Source organism: Camelina sativa, chromosome 5 (assembly GCF_030686135.1).
Source record: "Camelina sativa cultivar CO46 ecotype springtype chromosome 5, ASM3068613v1".
Classification (NCBI taxonomy): Eukaryota; Viridiplantae; Streptophyta; class Magnoliopsida; order Brassicales; family Brassicaceae; genus Camelina; species Camelina sativa.
The window spans coordinates 31,823,179-31,840,534 of NC_141884.1; the positions used below are offsets into that span (position 1 = coordinate 31,823,179).

Sequence of the window (17,356 nt, forward strand, 5' to 3'; positions counted from 1 at the left end):
AAGAAAATGGAGACAAGAAAAACTCGAGGAAAGACTAAGAGACTTGCGAGAGAAGTCATCAAGTGGACAGATTAACCAAGACCGGGAAAGGGTCAGGAATCGTTAGAGTTTCCAATGATTTCGACAAATGATGGTCGAGATTGATGAAAGAGACCAAAAGAAAATGGTCGTGGAAGAATGGCAAGGAAAAGACGTCACGGACGGGAGGTCCGGGGACGTACGAGGAAAGTCAATCTCGGACGAGAAGACCGAGAACTGACAAATAAAGTCGAAGTCTCAGATGAGAGAATCGAAGGTTGACAAAGAAAAATAACTTCGAACGTAAAAATGTGAATTTGCGGACAAGCGCGGGAGCTTGGGACGCAAGAGAGTCGTGGGAAGGATGGAGGAGATAGAAAGGTCTCACAGTGGGCTGAGAAACGGCACGTGTAACCATCAGAAGCTCTCTCGCCAGAGAGTGAGATCCACTCGCGGGTGAGTGAGACTAGAAGTGCTCTGCATGCAAAATTTCTGCCACTTGTCAAACACAAATTGCCACTTGCCTAGACAGAGAACTCGACCAAGGGCTTATAAAAAGCCTCTATGGTCTCAACAAAGCTTCTCTCAAACACAAAACTCTTGCAAATTTTTCTCTCAACAAAATTCTTGAAGAAAATCAAGAGAATTCCAAGGGAGGAAGAGGAAGAAGCTCGGCGGAGCTAGAGGAGGAAGAGGAGGCGAAGCGCTGTCGGATTTGCGGTGTGGAGGTGGAGCTCGACTCAGTCAATCATCGGCCTAAATCACTGTGAGTTGAGGATGAGACCCTAGATTTGTTGAGTTTTACTCTTGGTGTGAGTTTAGAGAAGTACATGAGCTTGGGGGCTCATGTGACTCTCTTGTTTTTCTTGAGTGTTGCATGTTTATCCTTTAGATCTACATGGCAACAAGTTGAGATCTGGGGAAGAGACTAACATGCACAGATGTGGTGTGGCATCTAGTCTTGTTTGGGGTTAAAAGATCATGCATGCATAAAGAATTGAGTAAATCGGTTGCATGTAAGGTCAGATCCGAAATAGATGATCATGCATGCATCCTTGGTGAAATAATTCTCAACCGGAAGGGTAGAGAAATTTAAGTGGTGAAATGGGTGAAATTAGCAATAATTAATTGCATATTTTGAGAATTTTGTTTGTTGCATGCATGATAGAATTTGAAGAAAATTGGGATAGAATCACTTGCATGTTAAGGAAAAATATATAAGAAAGGATTCTTAATTTTTCCTTGAGAATTGGTTGAATTGCATGCATGTGGATGTGGTCTTAAATGCTTGAATTTCGTTTCTTGCATGTTAAGAATTTTTGGGTGATTTTTTCCTTGCTTGTTTCTTGCATGAGTTGCTTGATTTCTTGCTTGGAAATTGTTGATAATTAAGTACTTGATTCTTTGTGTCGGTAGACTTAGAATAAGTACTTGTCTAGCTAGTTCTCATGTGTCATGTTGGACTAGCAATCGACTTCTGTCCCCAAGTGAATGTGGAGTTCTGGCGAGTTAACCTTGAGGGTCTCTTGGCTGGACAAATCAGCGTCTAGTGAGAAACGAGACCGATTTTGTGCATGACGATGCAAGTGTGTGTGATCCGGTTGGTAGCCTTTGTGGTTTCAACGCGGTGTGGTTTGGGGAGATGGGACAGAAGGTCATTGGGGCCCTAGGTTGCGTGTGTGAGAGGAAGTTTAGTGTGTACCAAGGGTGGTAGCATCACTAGTACTTTCCTTCCCATGAGTTTTGGGAGTTGTCTTGAGATAGCCTATGGTGGCTATGACAAGTGTCATGTTGGGTTATTTCTAGTTCTTGATTGCTTGATTGCTTGACTGCTTGATTGCTTGATTGCTTGATTGCTTGATTGCTTGATTGCTTGTTTGCTTGTTTGCTTACTTGCTTGCTAATCGCTCCCGCTTAGTGCGATTCTGATTGTGGTTGTGGGTAGATGTTTGGGGGTAGTTGGATTGAGAAAGTTTTCATGTTAGAGAGTCTCCCAACTCACTGAGTAATCGTTGATTACTCACTCCTCTCCTTGGACTGTTTTCTTGCAGGGAAAGTAAGTGAGTAGAGTTGGGCAACTAGGAAAACCGGATAGTATGTTTTGTGTTGTGTGATTGCTTGAACGAAACTTCTTGTTTTCTTTAACATGCATTTCTTCAAAATGGATCCAATTGTTTTACTTTGTATTCTTGTTTTAATCGCAAACATTATACATAAGTAATATTTTCTATATATTCGGACAAGTGGATAAGTACATGGTCTAGTCCGGACGAGCACAACGCCGCGCATGCGCCAAAGGTTGCAAAGCCGGAGGTGCAGGCGTAGCGGATAGGTGGTGGCTAGTGGACTGGTCGGGGAACCTAATTCGTTGGTGGAACCTCGACTAGAATGCGGCTGCCTACCTCATCGTGACGCTCTCTCGGGCCTGTCTGTGGTTTGTCCGGCCGAGTGATGGATGCGGTTCGGGGGCGTTACAAGGTCCATGACATACATAGCTCCCTTTGGCTTCCACAAGTCCCTCAGTTTCCGACTCAACACTGCAACGGGGATATGACTCCCAAACACCTTCACAAACATACACTTCTTCCATAAACCATGCATAGCTTCAATCACCTCATCCCCAACCGTTACGACCTGTTCCCCATTCTCTCCGTCAGGGAACTCCAACCGGCACCTCTCGGTAACAAAGTCATCATCAAGCACGCTATCCGGCGAAGGCACTCATCCAAACTTGCAGCCCCGTACTCTAGCCACCCAATCTCCAGGAGCATTCTTTATTTTCATTTAGCCATCCCTCATTCTTCGTGCTTCTTTTTCCTCATCTTCTCGACTGTTTCCATAAGAATAAGTTATTTTGAATAACCCTTTAAGCAAATCAACTGTCGAAAATTTCATAGCCAAATCCTTCCTCTTTCATCAGGAACACCACCAATTTAGCACCAAATCAAATGTTTGCCAGCTACTTGAAGTTACCCTCAGAAACATACTCACACGTACATACAATTTAAATGTTTTCTAAAGTTACATAAAGACATAGATAAACTAACACAAATTATGTATTTTAGAAACCTTGGTTTATGTTAAATAATAATTTGTGAATTCACACATTTCACAATACTATTTGTTAAGTTACTTATGATTTATAAGATAAAAGATTGGAAAAGAAACAATAAACTGAAAATATTTATCATTTTGGGTTATTGCTTCCGATAAAGAAGAATTTTATTAAGATTATACATTGGTGAAAATGATCTATCAGCAAATTTTCCATTTATCAGCAAATGATCTAAACTTGCCATTTATCTCTATCAGCAAATTTGGAAATATCTAAAATTTCTATCAGCTTATGATTGGTTTCTGAAAATATATATTTAAATATTTACAGTTAAATATATATGGTCTTCAGATGCAACTTGGAAGTATGTCAACGATGAAGAGACTGCTATAGACTTTTATGTTGCTTGATTTGCAGTGTACTTGATTTACAAGCTGCAACATACACATAATTAATGGGAAAAACTCGAAACAAATGTTTTCTGTTTACAATAAATTTTGAGCAGTTTTAAGAGAAAAAAAAAACCCCCCAAAGAGCATGTTGACAAACAAAAGTATGAAGAAGATTTAAAGAAGATACTCTGTGATTTTTTAAGAATAAATAGTTTTTTAGATCAGTAAAATTTGTTTTACAAAGTTTAGAATACATTTCTTACCATTGTAAATATTCTACAAATTTTAATTTTTGATTTATGTATAAAAAAAATTGGAATTTTATATGTTTACGAAATTTGGAGTTGTATATATTTTATACTCTACTCTATGTTCTATGAAATTCTGAATATGTCTTTGTTCTTTGGATTACTTTACGTTCTACAATTGTTAGAATATGTTTTCTACACTTTACTTTGTGCGAAAGTAAGAGTATATAACATTCGAATTAATGTGAACAATATCGCCAATTATAGATTTCTCTCTTCTAATTTAATTCCATTGTTAGAACAAGAAACTAAAGAAAGATAACACGGGAGTACGAGAGAAGAACGTCTCTATGCTTCAGTTGAAACACAAGACCAAAACAGAGCATACGAGATCAAAGTGGGAACCGACCTTGAAAGAGACTTAAAGGAGTCAGAATTGCAAATGCAACAGTCAATATGTCAAAACATACCTTTTTTATTGGTGGTTCCGTAGAAGCAGACATCTGGCACTTAAGCCGGATGACAACTTCTTCTGATTTTGGGAGATCCAAATACTCGGATGACTGAAGAGTAGAAAGATTCTTGTCTTTTAACTCCAAGCAAAAACGAACCAAAGCCTTATAACAAATTAAAAAGAATATATATCTTCGTAATCCAAAATCGATCTTTACCTTGAAATTCACTCCTGCTTGTGATAGTTTGTCAGCATTCCGCAACATTGTGATAGACCAACTCATGCGGTGCATTGACAACTTCTTTGTTGGAGTAATGGTTTTATAATTTTTACAAAACCGCTAACAAAGAAGTTGAAAATGGGAGGGTAAAGACTAATAATTAACCATTACTTAATTCACATTTTATATGGAGCTGAAAATGTGTCGAACAAAGAGACGAGAAGAACCTAATCCAACAGTTCCAAGCATGAGGAAGAAACCATATGTAGGAGATGCAAGCCATGTATTCGAAGAAAAATGAGTCTTGCATTGACCCTTACATGTCAGCCCCGCGTAATATGACAACGATGAAGAGACTGTTATAGATTTTGTAGACTCTGTGACCTCAAACGCTAGCAAGTGCGTAGTAAATCCAAACATCTTATAGCTGGTTTACGTTTTCAAGATTTGTACTTAAATCTTAGCGGTTTTGTAAAAATTATAAACCCTAAAATCTTGTTCATATTGTATAATAGATGGGAAAAAAAAAATTAATATTGCTAAAAGAAAACAAAGGGTACTTCCCAAGTTGAGGACAATCAACTCTCTGTTTCTCCCCACCTCCTCTTGTCTCAACACGTTTTGCTCAAATCGATGCCTTTTCCTAATCGCTTTGTTCTTTCCTTTTGACTCCTTTATGTTGCTTGATTTGCACTGTACTTGGAACATAAGAGCACACAAGTGGCCAACACTTTTTATCTCCGGGTTCTCCAAGAACCCATTTCTTCAAGCATCCATCCTCTCCAATGACTTTAACAGTGTTGTGAGTGAGGTCGCATATAGTTTTTCCTTCTTTATCAAAAACCACAGCAACTTTCTTCTCCTCGTCAATGAAGAAACTCTTATCTGAAAGACTCTCAAGGTATGTTGTATCCATTGTGAAGAAATTGATCCATGACACATTGTTGGCCTCAATCTTAGTCGTAATCCATACCTCAAGCTTATATGTTTCACTTGTCTGAAATAAAGCCGCGAGCTTCTCTTCTCTAACACAAGATAGTGATGCAAACTGTTTACCCCAAGCACTAAACGGCAAAGGAAGAAGCGGTCCAAATCTCTCTTGTAAAATCAAAACAGATTATACGATCAATGGGTCCATGTGCGTTTCGTTCTACAGCACCGCAATAAGTGTTTCCCTTGAGAGAGAGACCACGGTCAGACATTATACGCCAGTGTGGAGAGACATCATCAAGAGTAATCCATGAATCAGAATCAAGATCGTAGATTTCATACCGTAAAGCAGGGTTTTCGGGGTGTAGTCTGAAATCATCTATAAACCTCAAGATCTTAAAGCTACGACAAGATCTGTTTTGGCTATAATTTTTGTATCCGAGAGCATACTTGCAATAGTCTCGTACTTTCCGTCCACTTCCGCGGTTATATTTTCTGGTTTGGATCCACCTTGTTTCCCCCAAACTCGGATTCCAAACCACAATCTTAGTGTCATCGTCTTTCAAGATGCACAACAATAAACCCTCACAATGAAAGACATGAGATATCTTGACTTGTTCTGAATCCTCTAGGCAAGTAAGTTTACCTAGAGACTTTATGGATAGATTGTCGTTCACGGCAATGCCCATTAAATGAATATTGTAATCCAACATCACAATCATCCGAGTCTCCCCTAATTCCTTTGCTGCTTCTTCTTCTTTGGCAATGCGCATCTCCATAAAGCTCCGGCTTTTGAACAAACCGTTCCACTTTTTGCAAGTTAATCTCACTGATCTCATAAATTTCGAAGGAACCCTAGAGACAATCTCCTCTACCAAATCCCTTGGAAGATTTGACATCGACGGCGTCATCATCATCATCATCGTTTCAAGTTGAAACAAGGGACCTTCACCACCAGAATCAACATTGGCTACAGTCACCTTGAGGTTATCGAGTAACAGAGCGAATCTTCTTGACCTAACATCAATACCCTTCTCTTTGAGGTCAAGCTCAAGTCCCAAAAGGTGTGTGTATTTCCCTGACCCGTCACTTACAAACTTCACATGCTTCTTCTCAGGGTATGTCTTTCCCCATGCCTTCATCACAAATGAGTCATTCACTGCAACCAATCGATTCAAATGATGGATCAGTCTACCAAAACATGCAAATCAAGCACACTCAGCCAAATACGATAACCAATCCAATTGTTTTAGACTTTTTACTCTGCATTCTTCTACCAAACGAATTCAATATTTTGACTTAAGAGATGAGATGAGAACATAGCATTCATACTCACCGCTAAAGCAAATGATCTAATCAATACCCTTTGACTTAAGCTCCTCTGTTTTCTCAATGAATCCAGGCTCAAGCTTCATGCTAACCTCACAACAAGAAAACACAATTCTCAAATCAAATCTACAGATTCATCAGCTTATAATCAAAACCCACATCTATAAAACTAGTTTGAAGGATAAATCAGAAAAAAACTTTGAAACTTTATACCTGCATGTGGGAGTGAAACCACCAGGGACATTGAAGAGAATGACTTTTTTACCGGCGGCGAGAGAGTGAACGGAGACGGTCTGAAGCTGATCATTCTCATCGTAGAAAGAGATAGTTCCGTCTGCTACAACATCGCCCACACCAACTGGAGCCATGAGGAGAGAATGAGAGATCTCTGCGGCTGAAGAGTTTTGGAGTTTGAGCAAAATGAAATTAGGGCTTCAGAAAATTTATCATTAATTGATTAATTTCTTGAATTATGATTTTTATTAGACATAAAAAAAATATCTAAATTTGAACCTTTTTGTTTTGTTGATCGAAAAAATATTGTTTTCCAAAAATACAACAATTTGATTTTAGCCTTGAAACCTTGCTGATTAAAAATTCTATAATATTTTTATGGTAACATCCTCTAATACTGGACTGGGGTGGGAGGAAACAGTTATGTTATTTTTTCAATAATATTAATATATTTAATAAAGGAAATATTTTGGTAAGAAAATACTATCCTTGATTATGTATATATATATAAAAAAAACTATAGACTAAAGGAACGTTATCTATAGTACGTACTATTGGACTAAATAATATCAAATAGATAATTTTATCTTTTCTGAAGCTAACAATAGTATTTTTTAACATTTCTATTATTGTTATCTTTATTTGTTGCAACTTCTAAAAGGATAGAAACTACAGTAGAACCTCTATATATTAATACTCTTTAAATTAATACTCGATATAAATTAATAAATTCTTCCGGTTCCGAATTGGGCCAGTGTAAAAAATGACTCATTTCGATAAATTAATAAGATAATAATTTTTTTGGAAATCCTATGTATAAATATGGTCCCATCAATATCATAAATTAATAATCAAATAATATATATATATATATATCTAAGAAAATTTTGTGAAATATGACTCTATTGTTGTTTGTATATTCTTCAATTTGCATTTTTATTGTAGCTCATCTCTAATCTTTTTCATTGTCGTCTTTTCAAATCGCATCCAAAAATTATGGAGAGTCTTAAATGCGATAATTGCTTTTTTACATGTAATTGGTTAAAATTACCTCAAGATCTTCTTTGACTTCATCATTACCATGAATGATACTAGTAGCAATTTCTTCTAAACTCTAAACTTCTAACATTTATCATTTTTACCTAAACTCTAAACTTAGCAATTATAATAGCGAAGATTATAAATTAAGAAATTCTTTAAAAATATAAATGATAACAAAAGTATCTTATTGTAATATAAAATTTTCAAAATTATGAAAATTAAAAATCTCTTCATAAATAAATATTTTATTAATTTATCGATAAATTAATAATTATTAATTTATGGGGAATTGTCACAAATACCATAGTTTTATGTTTTTAGGCCAAAAATACCACATGGTTCTTAAATTTCCATTTGTAACATTTACTACTAACACAATTGACTAAAATAACCTTATTCAAATCACTTTTGTTTCTCATATCAGAAACTTCAATCTCCTCGACTCGGCGCACGAACTTCGATCTCCTCGTCGTCGTCGTGTTCTTCTCACCTTGTTCTAATCACCAATATGTCGTTTCCTCGCCGTGTACTTCCTTTTCTTGTAAGGATCGAATTTGACGTTACCTCAAACACTCGTTGTTTCACGTCATCTCCTCGCCTTCCCTTTCCTGAAGAGATCTGATACAGAGTTTGCTCAGATTCTTTTCCCCTCGCCAATCTCTTGTCTTTGATCTAACGTCATCGGTCTATCACCATCTCCGATCTGTTTTTATGGTTCTTCTTTTTTCTAAATCCCTCACACGACGCTTTATCACTGTGTCTTCCTAAGTAAGGTTTGTATCTACTTTCACTTGCTATTCTCGTTACATTGTAGAAATTGCAAGTTTTAATTTTGAATTTTCTAATTTTTCAAAACCCTCAATCAATTGGGTGCAAATTTTATAGTAGATTCTTATGGATTATACTAAAATTTCAGTAAATTTTAATAGATTTTGTATTGTGGATAGTATTCTTTGTGTAATGATTTGGTTTTCCTAAACTATAATACTATTTGTGAATTTTCTTCTCCGTATAACAATGGTGATGCTAGTTTTGTTGGATACAATGGTGATGGTAGCTTTGCTAGTTTTGTTGGATCTAATGGTGATGCTATAGTTATAATAGAATTTGGTCGATTTTGGATTCTTTTGTTAGGTCCCACTAATGATTTTTTTTTGTAGGATCTTGGTTTTCAAAGAGTTGTGCTACCGTAATTGTTAATATCATACCATGTTATCAACCCTTGTTGCTTGTGTACTGATGTGTTTTTAGCCACTTATGATCTTACACCACATTATCATTTTTATTGCTTGTTGCTTGTGTTTTGCTTATTGCTTGTTGCTTGTGTTTTGCTTATTGTTTGTTTCTTGTCTATTGATGTGTTTACGAATCACTTTTGAAAATTTAGGAAGCGTTGTTTATAATTCAGGAAGCATTTATTGAGAGAATTCAGGAAGTATTATTGAAATTCAGGAAGACTTTTCTGAATAGATTACTGACTTCAATTTTTATTGTAGGACATGGGAGATTTTTTTTCTTACAAATGCCCCCACTGCCTAAGCTCATTTCAAAATTGAAGAGGAGCCAAATTGTACTTCAGAAACACAAATTGTATAAGTCCGCTACAAAAACAACAAGATATCACATGATGTTGATATGTTTGTTAATTATTGTATTAAGATTTGTGGTAGGTAGCTATGTTTTCACCACAGTCCCATAATTGTTTTGAATTAAACATTTAAGAAGGTTATGAAACAAAGGCTTCAATAAAAGGTTGGTTTAATAACTCATAATAGAAATAAGTATGAACTAAACATTCAGGAGGGATTTCTTGAGATTTAGGAAGGCTTCTTTGAATTTCAGGATGGTCTTCTTAAAACAAAAACAAATGCTAAAAGCCATCAACCAAGACACAAAATCAAACCATTCACCTTAACTAATGGATCAATCTGTAATAAATTGAGGCAAAAACAGAAAATAAGGAGATAAACACATTTATTTTAATTCAAAGAAGATTTCATAATGTTTATAAAAGATATCTTAACATTTATGATGACTTTCATAAATTCAGGATGACCTTCACAAATTTAGGATGACCTTCACTAAGTGATCTTCTTCTTCTCGAACAATTGCAAAATCCCAGCCTTATTCGTCATTGTGTTTCCACTCTCCACAAACTGAGTACAACTCAACCATTTACACAAGAATTCAAACAATCACAACTTGAGATACACAAATGTAACCTAAACCAAATATCTAGGATTGATAAACATTAATCAAAATTGAAATCACCTTACAAATCCAAAGCAACATCTCTTTATGACTGAGAAGAATCTGATATTGGCAACGTCAAAGCTAGACAAAGCTATAATTGTTAGAGACCATAAAGCACAACGGCTAATTAAACACAATCGATTGAGCATAATCAATTCATTTTTCCAAATAGTAAACCTCAAGATAACTAAGATACGAGAGTAACAAAGAAGAGATAAAAGAGAAAACTAAAATTGACGACATCGAAAAGAGACGAAGACGGATGACCTTGTAGCTAGATCGCAAAAGCTTCGTGAATCTCGCCAGAGATAATAGAGAACGACGAAGAAGAACGTAGAGAGGTCCAGAACGATGAGAACACAAAAGCTTCGTCGGATCTCGCTGGAGACCATAGATAACGACGTCGTAGCTAGATCATAAAAGATTCGTCAGATCTCGCCGAAGACCACAGACGCATACCATAGAGAGGCTGAGAATGACGATGTATAACATAGGGACAATATAGTCTTTTTAATGAATAAATAATGGTATTAATGGAAAATTAACGAATGTGTGGTAGATTAGGAACTAAACTATGTTTGATGGTATTTTGGGGCATTTCTCTTAATTTATCGATAAATTAAAACCTCTATAAATTAATAAAATTTCATGGTCCCGACCTTATTAATTTATAGAGGTTTTACTGTAAAGAGTTAAAAAAATCTACCGAAGTAAAGAAATTATAACAATTTTATTCTGCTCATCATTATCCTATCTACAAAATAAAGAAGCAAATCTAATTTAATGATGCGTAAATATATATATACGTTTCTATCTTCAATTCTTCTCTATCGAGTTGTTTCCATGGAGAAGCAGAAGACGCCGACGAAGGAACCTTCCGCCCAACACTTGAACGAAGCTGCCTATAAGCTTCTTGCGAATCCCCACATCGAACCGACGGTGAGATTCCTCGCCACCCTCACAAAGCCATCGGGGAATCAACTGATCAGAACCAAGTTCTTCCGTTTTTGCGTCCACTCTTACCCGGCATGTCTCTCTCTCAAGCTCATGCGAATCTACACCTCGAAAGAGCCACGTGTCCATGACGGTATCAGAGAGAATGCGGTAAGGTGTCTTCACGCTATTTTCATCGTAGAAGAAGCGTCTTTGAATTCAGCAGTGGTTCACGTACTCTCGCCTGAACTCATATCTTGCCTTGAAGAACAAGTCATCTCGGAAACAAGTTTCAAGATTCTTTCCATGCTCGTTAACCGTATCGCTTTCGAGGTGTTCACCATTCACGAAGAAACGTGGCATGAATTGCGTGAGTTTATCTCGTCTAGAGCTGAGACAGAGTTTGCGAAAGCGGGTTTCGTGTTCACGAGCTTGTCCATGCCTTTGGATGAAGACGATTTTGTGATTCCACTCATGGATTATCTTTTACCAGCGATCTTGAAACGGTTAGGAAATTTCCACGAGGGTTCGGGTTCGAGTTCGAGCCAGTGGGGTTTAGCGTTCGTGGGTGGGTTTTGTGCGGCGGTTCACTTGTTGGAGACGACAAGTGTTGCTTTGGTGGAGAATCTTGTTAATGAGATGTTAAAGTCTGTGAACAGAGGAATGGAATTAGGGTTTCTTGGGAAGGCTCTTAGGGATGTTGAAATCGCTGTGCTGCAACAGTTATGGTGGTATTGTACTAGAGAGTTTAAATTTGTTTTGGGTTTTATTAGGAGGATTGATGCGATGATCACTGAGGAGACAACGAAGGATGTGTTGCAAGGGATTAAGATGGTTGTGAGAAGATACTTGAAATTAGTTGAAGAGATTGATAACGATGATCACGAAGATTGGCTTAATCAGCGTCATTGAATTTTATACTTTTCTTCTCGGAAACACAATTTTGATTTGTAGGTTTTTGATATGAGTAGTGTGCTATGTTTTGTGAAATAGTTTTTTGAGGACTAACTTTTTTTTTGGCATATTTGGTTTGTAATGATTTTCTTTTGCTGATGATGAGCAAATTCTTACGATATATAATGTTACACCAAAACGAAAATTTTTGTTCTTTCCAGTAACTTAACCAGATCATCTTGCATGTATACACTAAAAAAAAAAACCTCTGTTCCTTGATTGTCTTTTTTCTATAAGTTTTCACATTCACAAAATAATAACTTTTAGTTTTAGCAATACATGCATCATTTTCTATCCAAAAATTTTTGTCATAACTTTACATATGATTAAAATTAAATTAATTATATAAAAAACATAAAAAAAAAAAGTTACTGTATAAAATATTTCTATGAAACAGAGGAAATTTATATTAACATTTTTGAGTAAAATTTTAGAGAGTAGCCTTTGTGTTAGTAAGCATTTACAAAGAATGTAATTGATTTAAACCTCTAAATTTTGAATTCATACAATTAATCATCAAAGTAAAAAGTTTTGTTATTGTAAACGTTCAAAGTGGCTCTTATATTCACACATCTATAAAAATTAACGGAAAAAATGATTCGTCAACAAATAATTTACTTTGTAATAAAAAATGGCATAGGTTTAAATTAAAATAATTTAGTTAATTTTTTTTATTTATCATCAATAATATATTTTAAAATTCAAAGAAAAGCAACAAAATTTCCTTATTTCTGTAGTGAGTTCTCTCTTTTCTCACAAATGGCCGGAAACTTGATGTTCATCATAGCAGATCTAAAAGGATATTGGACTAAGATTTAAAAAAACCACTTACAGAGAGAGGGCCACACACAAACAAAGTTATTTATTTTTTTAAATTTAAAATATATTATTAATGATAAATATAAAAATTAATTAAAATACTTATTATTAGAGCATGTCCATGGTTAAAAATGAGAGATGTGTTTTTCAATATAATTTTATAATTTTAATATAATATAATTATTTATTTAAAGATTTGAAACGACTCGATCCATTTTTTAAAAATAATAAATAAATAATCTAAATATTTATTTAAATCTCCAGAAACTCAAATCACAAAATAAGAACCAGAAAAATACCAATTATAATAAACCAATAATTAACTATAACAGCTAGCAACTTAAACCATGATTCAAACATCAAGATTCCAATTCTAATAAACTAGAAGAAACTAAAGCATAACAACTAAGTCTCTAGAATATTCTCCTCTTCATTGCAATGATCCCACAATAACTCCTTGCATTTACATATACCATAAACACAATAAGATGCATGAGTATTACTAGAAATACTCAGTGAGACGATCCTCCCATCTACGAGCTATACACACAAGCAAATCAAGAGTACAACTACAAATACAATATAACAGACCAGTCATCATAACATCAAATAATACATGCATCACACCTACACATCATCAAACAAAACAAATCATACAATTCAATTGCTCAGATAAGCCCATGGTCACGCACTCACCTTAACAAGTGATTCACAAAAATAACTACAACCAAAAGAGAGGATCTCCAATTGCCAAGAATAACCAAACTCGCTCGTGCAACCAATCAGAACAACAAACAAACATTGAAAACAAACTGCAAGTAAAAACAGAAAAGAACAATCTCACAAGTGAAACCACGAAATCAAAACGAACCGTTAACTTTCCATTCCCTCTGGTGAAAAGAAAGGTCTAGACGTCCATAAGTTTTCCACAAAATTTCGGCACGATCAAATCTCAGATGAACCTGCAATGGAGCCCAAAACACCCACTGGTCTCAATCCACGACTGAAAAGAAACGCCCCATGAAATTGCCGATATCTTCTAGAATATTAACTCAAATTCACTTCTGTAAATAGGTGAGTCTACGAAAATCTCTTAGCTACAATCCTACCAAAAACAGTATCTTCCGAAACGATTTGAGCAGTCAGATCCACCTTCTCCTAAATCCTGAGAGTTCTATTTCTCTCTTTACTGTAAGGAAAAAGTTTGATCTCCTTCTCTTTCTCCTTTACAACAAATAATCAAGAGTTCTCTCTCTTTCTTTCCCTTTCTCTGATGACAATGTCAACAATAGCAAAGAAATAGAGATGAGGCGTGACTTTATGAGGGAGATCATGAGTTTTTGGTTTAATTAGATTAAACCATGATTTAATTAAACTAAAATAATTTAAAATCTACTCCTTTGGTTTACTCAACACATCCCAAACTCTATTCCCGGAACACAGATGTTACAACATTAAATCAGAAAAAAATTCAATTATTAGTCATTTGACATCTGTCGAGAGACGGTTCTATAGATTTTCAATTGAGAATCGTTTCTCACCTTTCTCCTTATCTTTCTCATATTCTCTCTTCTTTTATTATTTATTTATTTTTAATGAATGAGCAACTTTGTGAGAATCGACTGGTACATATGGTCTTAGACCTTGAATGGTAACTAATTTTAAAGTAGATTTTGGTTTTTGATTTTTTTTAAATCTATTTTTTTACCATTCAAGATTTTAAAAAATTGGATTCTCTAAAAATTAAGAAAACTAGTTTTAAGTGGGTTTTTCAAATTTCAAAGAGAAACTAAAAACCACAATATTGAAGTTTTTGTGAAAAACTTTTATTTTCAGTGTAATGTTTTTATTTTGACTTTTTGATTTATTAATTTTTAAATATTCAGCAAAACCAAAAACCAAAATTTCAAAAACCAAAATCTAAAAACTAAAAACCAATAAAAAAACTGTTGCCATTCATAGCCTTAGTATTTATAATGAATTTTCATGTAATCAATTTACTTATTAATGTTAATAGATCCGCGAATACGAAAGGCACTTTAAAGATTTGAAATTAGCAAAATTGTTAATTAGTCGTTTATTTTAAGAATTCAAAACTTTAGAGATTTAAAATAAAAGTGACTACACCATACAAAAATGGTTATGAGACTTTTTTAAACGAAAAATATATTAAGATTACAGTTTTGGACTAGAGAGACCGGCACATAGAAGGAAAGAATAAGCAGGCTTGTTAAGTTGTACACATAACTTTATCATGATAAAATTGTCTAACCAAACTATATATTTTAAGAGAAACTAAAAACCACAATATTGAAGTTTTTGTGAAAAACTTTTATTTTCAGTGTAATGTTTTTATTTTGACTTTTTGATTTATTAATTTTTAAATATTCAGCAAAACCAAAAACCAAAATTTCAAAAACCAAAATCTAAAAACTAAAAACCAATAAAAAAACTGTTGCCATTCATAGCCTTAGTATTTATAATGAATTTTCATGTAATCAATTTACTTATTAATGTTAATAGATCCGCGAATACGAAAGGCACTTTAAAGATTTGAAATTAGCAAAATTGTTAATTAGTCGTTTATTTTAAGAATTCAAAACTTTAGAGATTTAAAATAAAAGTGACTACACCATACAAAAATGGTTATGAGACTTTTTTAAACGAAAAATATATTAAGATTACAGTTTTGGACTAGAGAGACCGGCACATAGAAGGAAAGAATAAGCAGGCTTGTTAAGTTGTACACATAACTTTATCATGATAAAATTGTCTAACCAAACTATATATTTTAATGTTATAAAGAAGTGATTATTCATCACTAAACATGACACATGTTTTAACACTTGTCATGTTTCTCTCTTTTGATTAAGTGACTCATCACTTGTTTTGTACTATAAATATGTGATGAATGTGAGATATAGACAATATAAGAAAAGAAAAGAGATGTGTTAGTGTTCCTCACCCTCTCCCTCACCATCACGTTTCTTATCTAGTTTCTTTGTGCAATTATACAATTGCATAAACATAAATATATATATATACATATATATATATATATATAATAACCTTCTATATTTGCGTTATTATCTACAACACGTTATCAGCACGATCGTCTCTATGCTCCAACCGATCCAACCGTTTCTATACAAGATCACTCTTTTGAGGTAACATCTAATTTATGTCGAATTTGTTTATTTAAAATTTCTTTAAATTCCTTTAAATTCAAGAATATATATATGAGATATTTACGGAGTAAAAAGACTATGTCTTCTCCTTGATCATAATGGTAGGCTCTGCCTCCTTGATCATATAAATCTACATTCTTGATCAGAAAGATAGGCTCTGCCTTCTCGATCATTTGTTAAGATTTATATTATATTATGGAAGGCTCTGCCTCCTCAAAATCTCATGAATAAATTAATAATGGACTTGTTATTCATGTAGATAATTATGTCAAATCTCGCCAGACTCGAAATCCTTGCCCTTGATGTATCTGGAAAAAATTATATGACATGGGCATCGGATGCACGAATGCATCTGAGATCGGATGGGCTTTTAAGCACCATCGATCCGTCAAAAACGACGTCAGATGATGATAAGGCCAAGGCCATGGTGTTTTTACGCCACCACCTCCACGATAATCTGAAAAACGAGTACATCACGAAAGAAGATCCTGTAGATCTTTGGCAATCACTCAAAGATAGGTTTGATCACCAGAAATATGTGATCTTACCAAAGGCTAGACATGAGTGGTTAAATCTCCGGTTCTTGGATTACAAAAGTGTTGGTGAATTTAATTCCGCTATGTTCGGAATCACTTCCAGGATGGCTTTGTGTGGCGAAGAAGTGAGCGATTATGATATGATCGAAAAAACGCTCTCAACTTTTCATCCTGGAAATGTAATCCTGCAAGAACAATACTGGACCAAAAGATACACTCGATTTTCTGAGTTAATGCACGTTCTTCTTGTTGCTGAACAAAATAATCAACTCGTGATGCTGAATCATCAAACTCGCCCAACTGGATCAGCTCTACTTCTAGAAGTGAATGTTGCTTCATCCAGTTATAATTGGCAAGGACGAGGACGCGGACGCGGACGAGGCCGTGGCCGTGGTCGTAGGCGTGGAGGAGGTCATGGCCGAGGTAGAGGAAGAGGTCACTATTCTAATAGCTTCAACGCTGGCAAAGCCAACAACGATCTTCATGTAAATGATGCCAGCCGCATTATAAGGAAAAAAGATGAGAGTATTTGTTACAGATGCGGCATGAAAAGTCATTGGTACCAAACTTGTCGTATACCAAAGCATTTGGCCGATCTATATCAAGCGTCTCAAAAGAAAAAAGAAAGAGACGTTGAGACCAATCTCATCTCAAATGAAGCTGGACCTTCCTACCATGGTCTCAATGATGAAACTCATCTGGATATCGCAGATTTCCTCGTCAATCAAGAGAGTGAAAAATCATGCGATTAA

General features: G+C 34.9%; 2 protein-coding genes and 1 pseudogene across 3 annotated transcripts; 2 read left to right on the forward strand and 1 right to left on the reverse strand.

Annotated features, from left to right (window-relative positions):
* Positions 1-4,787: 4,787 nt before the first annotated feature.
* On the reverse strand, positions 4,788-7,074 carry LOC104787615 (peroxiredoxin-2A pseudogene; annotated as a pseudogene). The gene is made up of 3 exons (XR_015557614.1): positions 6,860-7,074; positions 6,654-6,733; positions 4,788-6,476 (listed from the first exon to the last, which is right to left on the reverse strand). The product of XR_015557614.1 is annotated as a peroxiredoxin-2A pseudogene (transcript).
* A 3,943-nt stretch (positions 7,075-11,017) lies between these two features.
* Positions 11,018-12,019, forward strand: LOC104789595 (uncharacterized). The gene has a single exon (XM_010515268.2). The coding sequence runs from the start codon at positions 11,018-11,020 to the stop codon at positions 12,017-12,019; it is 1,002 nt and encodes a 333-aa protein (XP_010513570.2).
* A 4,314-nt stretch (positions 12,020-16,333) lies between these two features.
* On the forward strand, positions 16,334-17,356 carry LOC147944569 (uncharacterized). Its single transcript, XM_087512647.1, has one exon. The coding sequence runs from the start codon at positions 16,334-16,336 to the stop codon at positions 17,354-17,356; it is 1,023 nt and encodes a 340-aa protein (XP_087368773.1).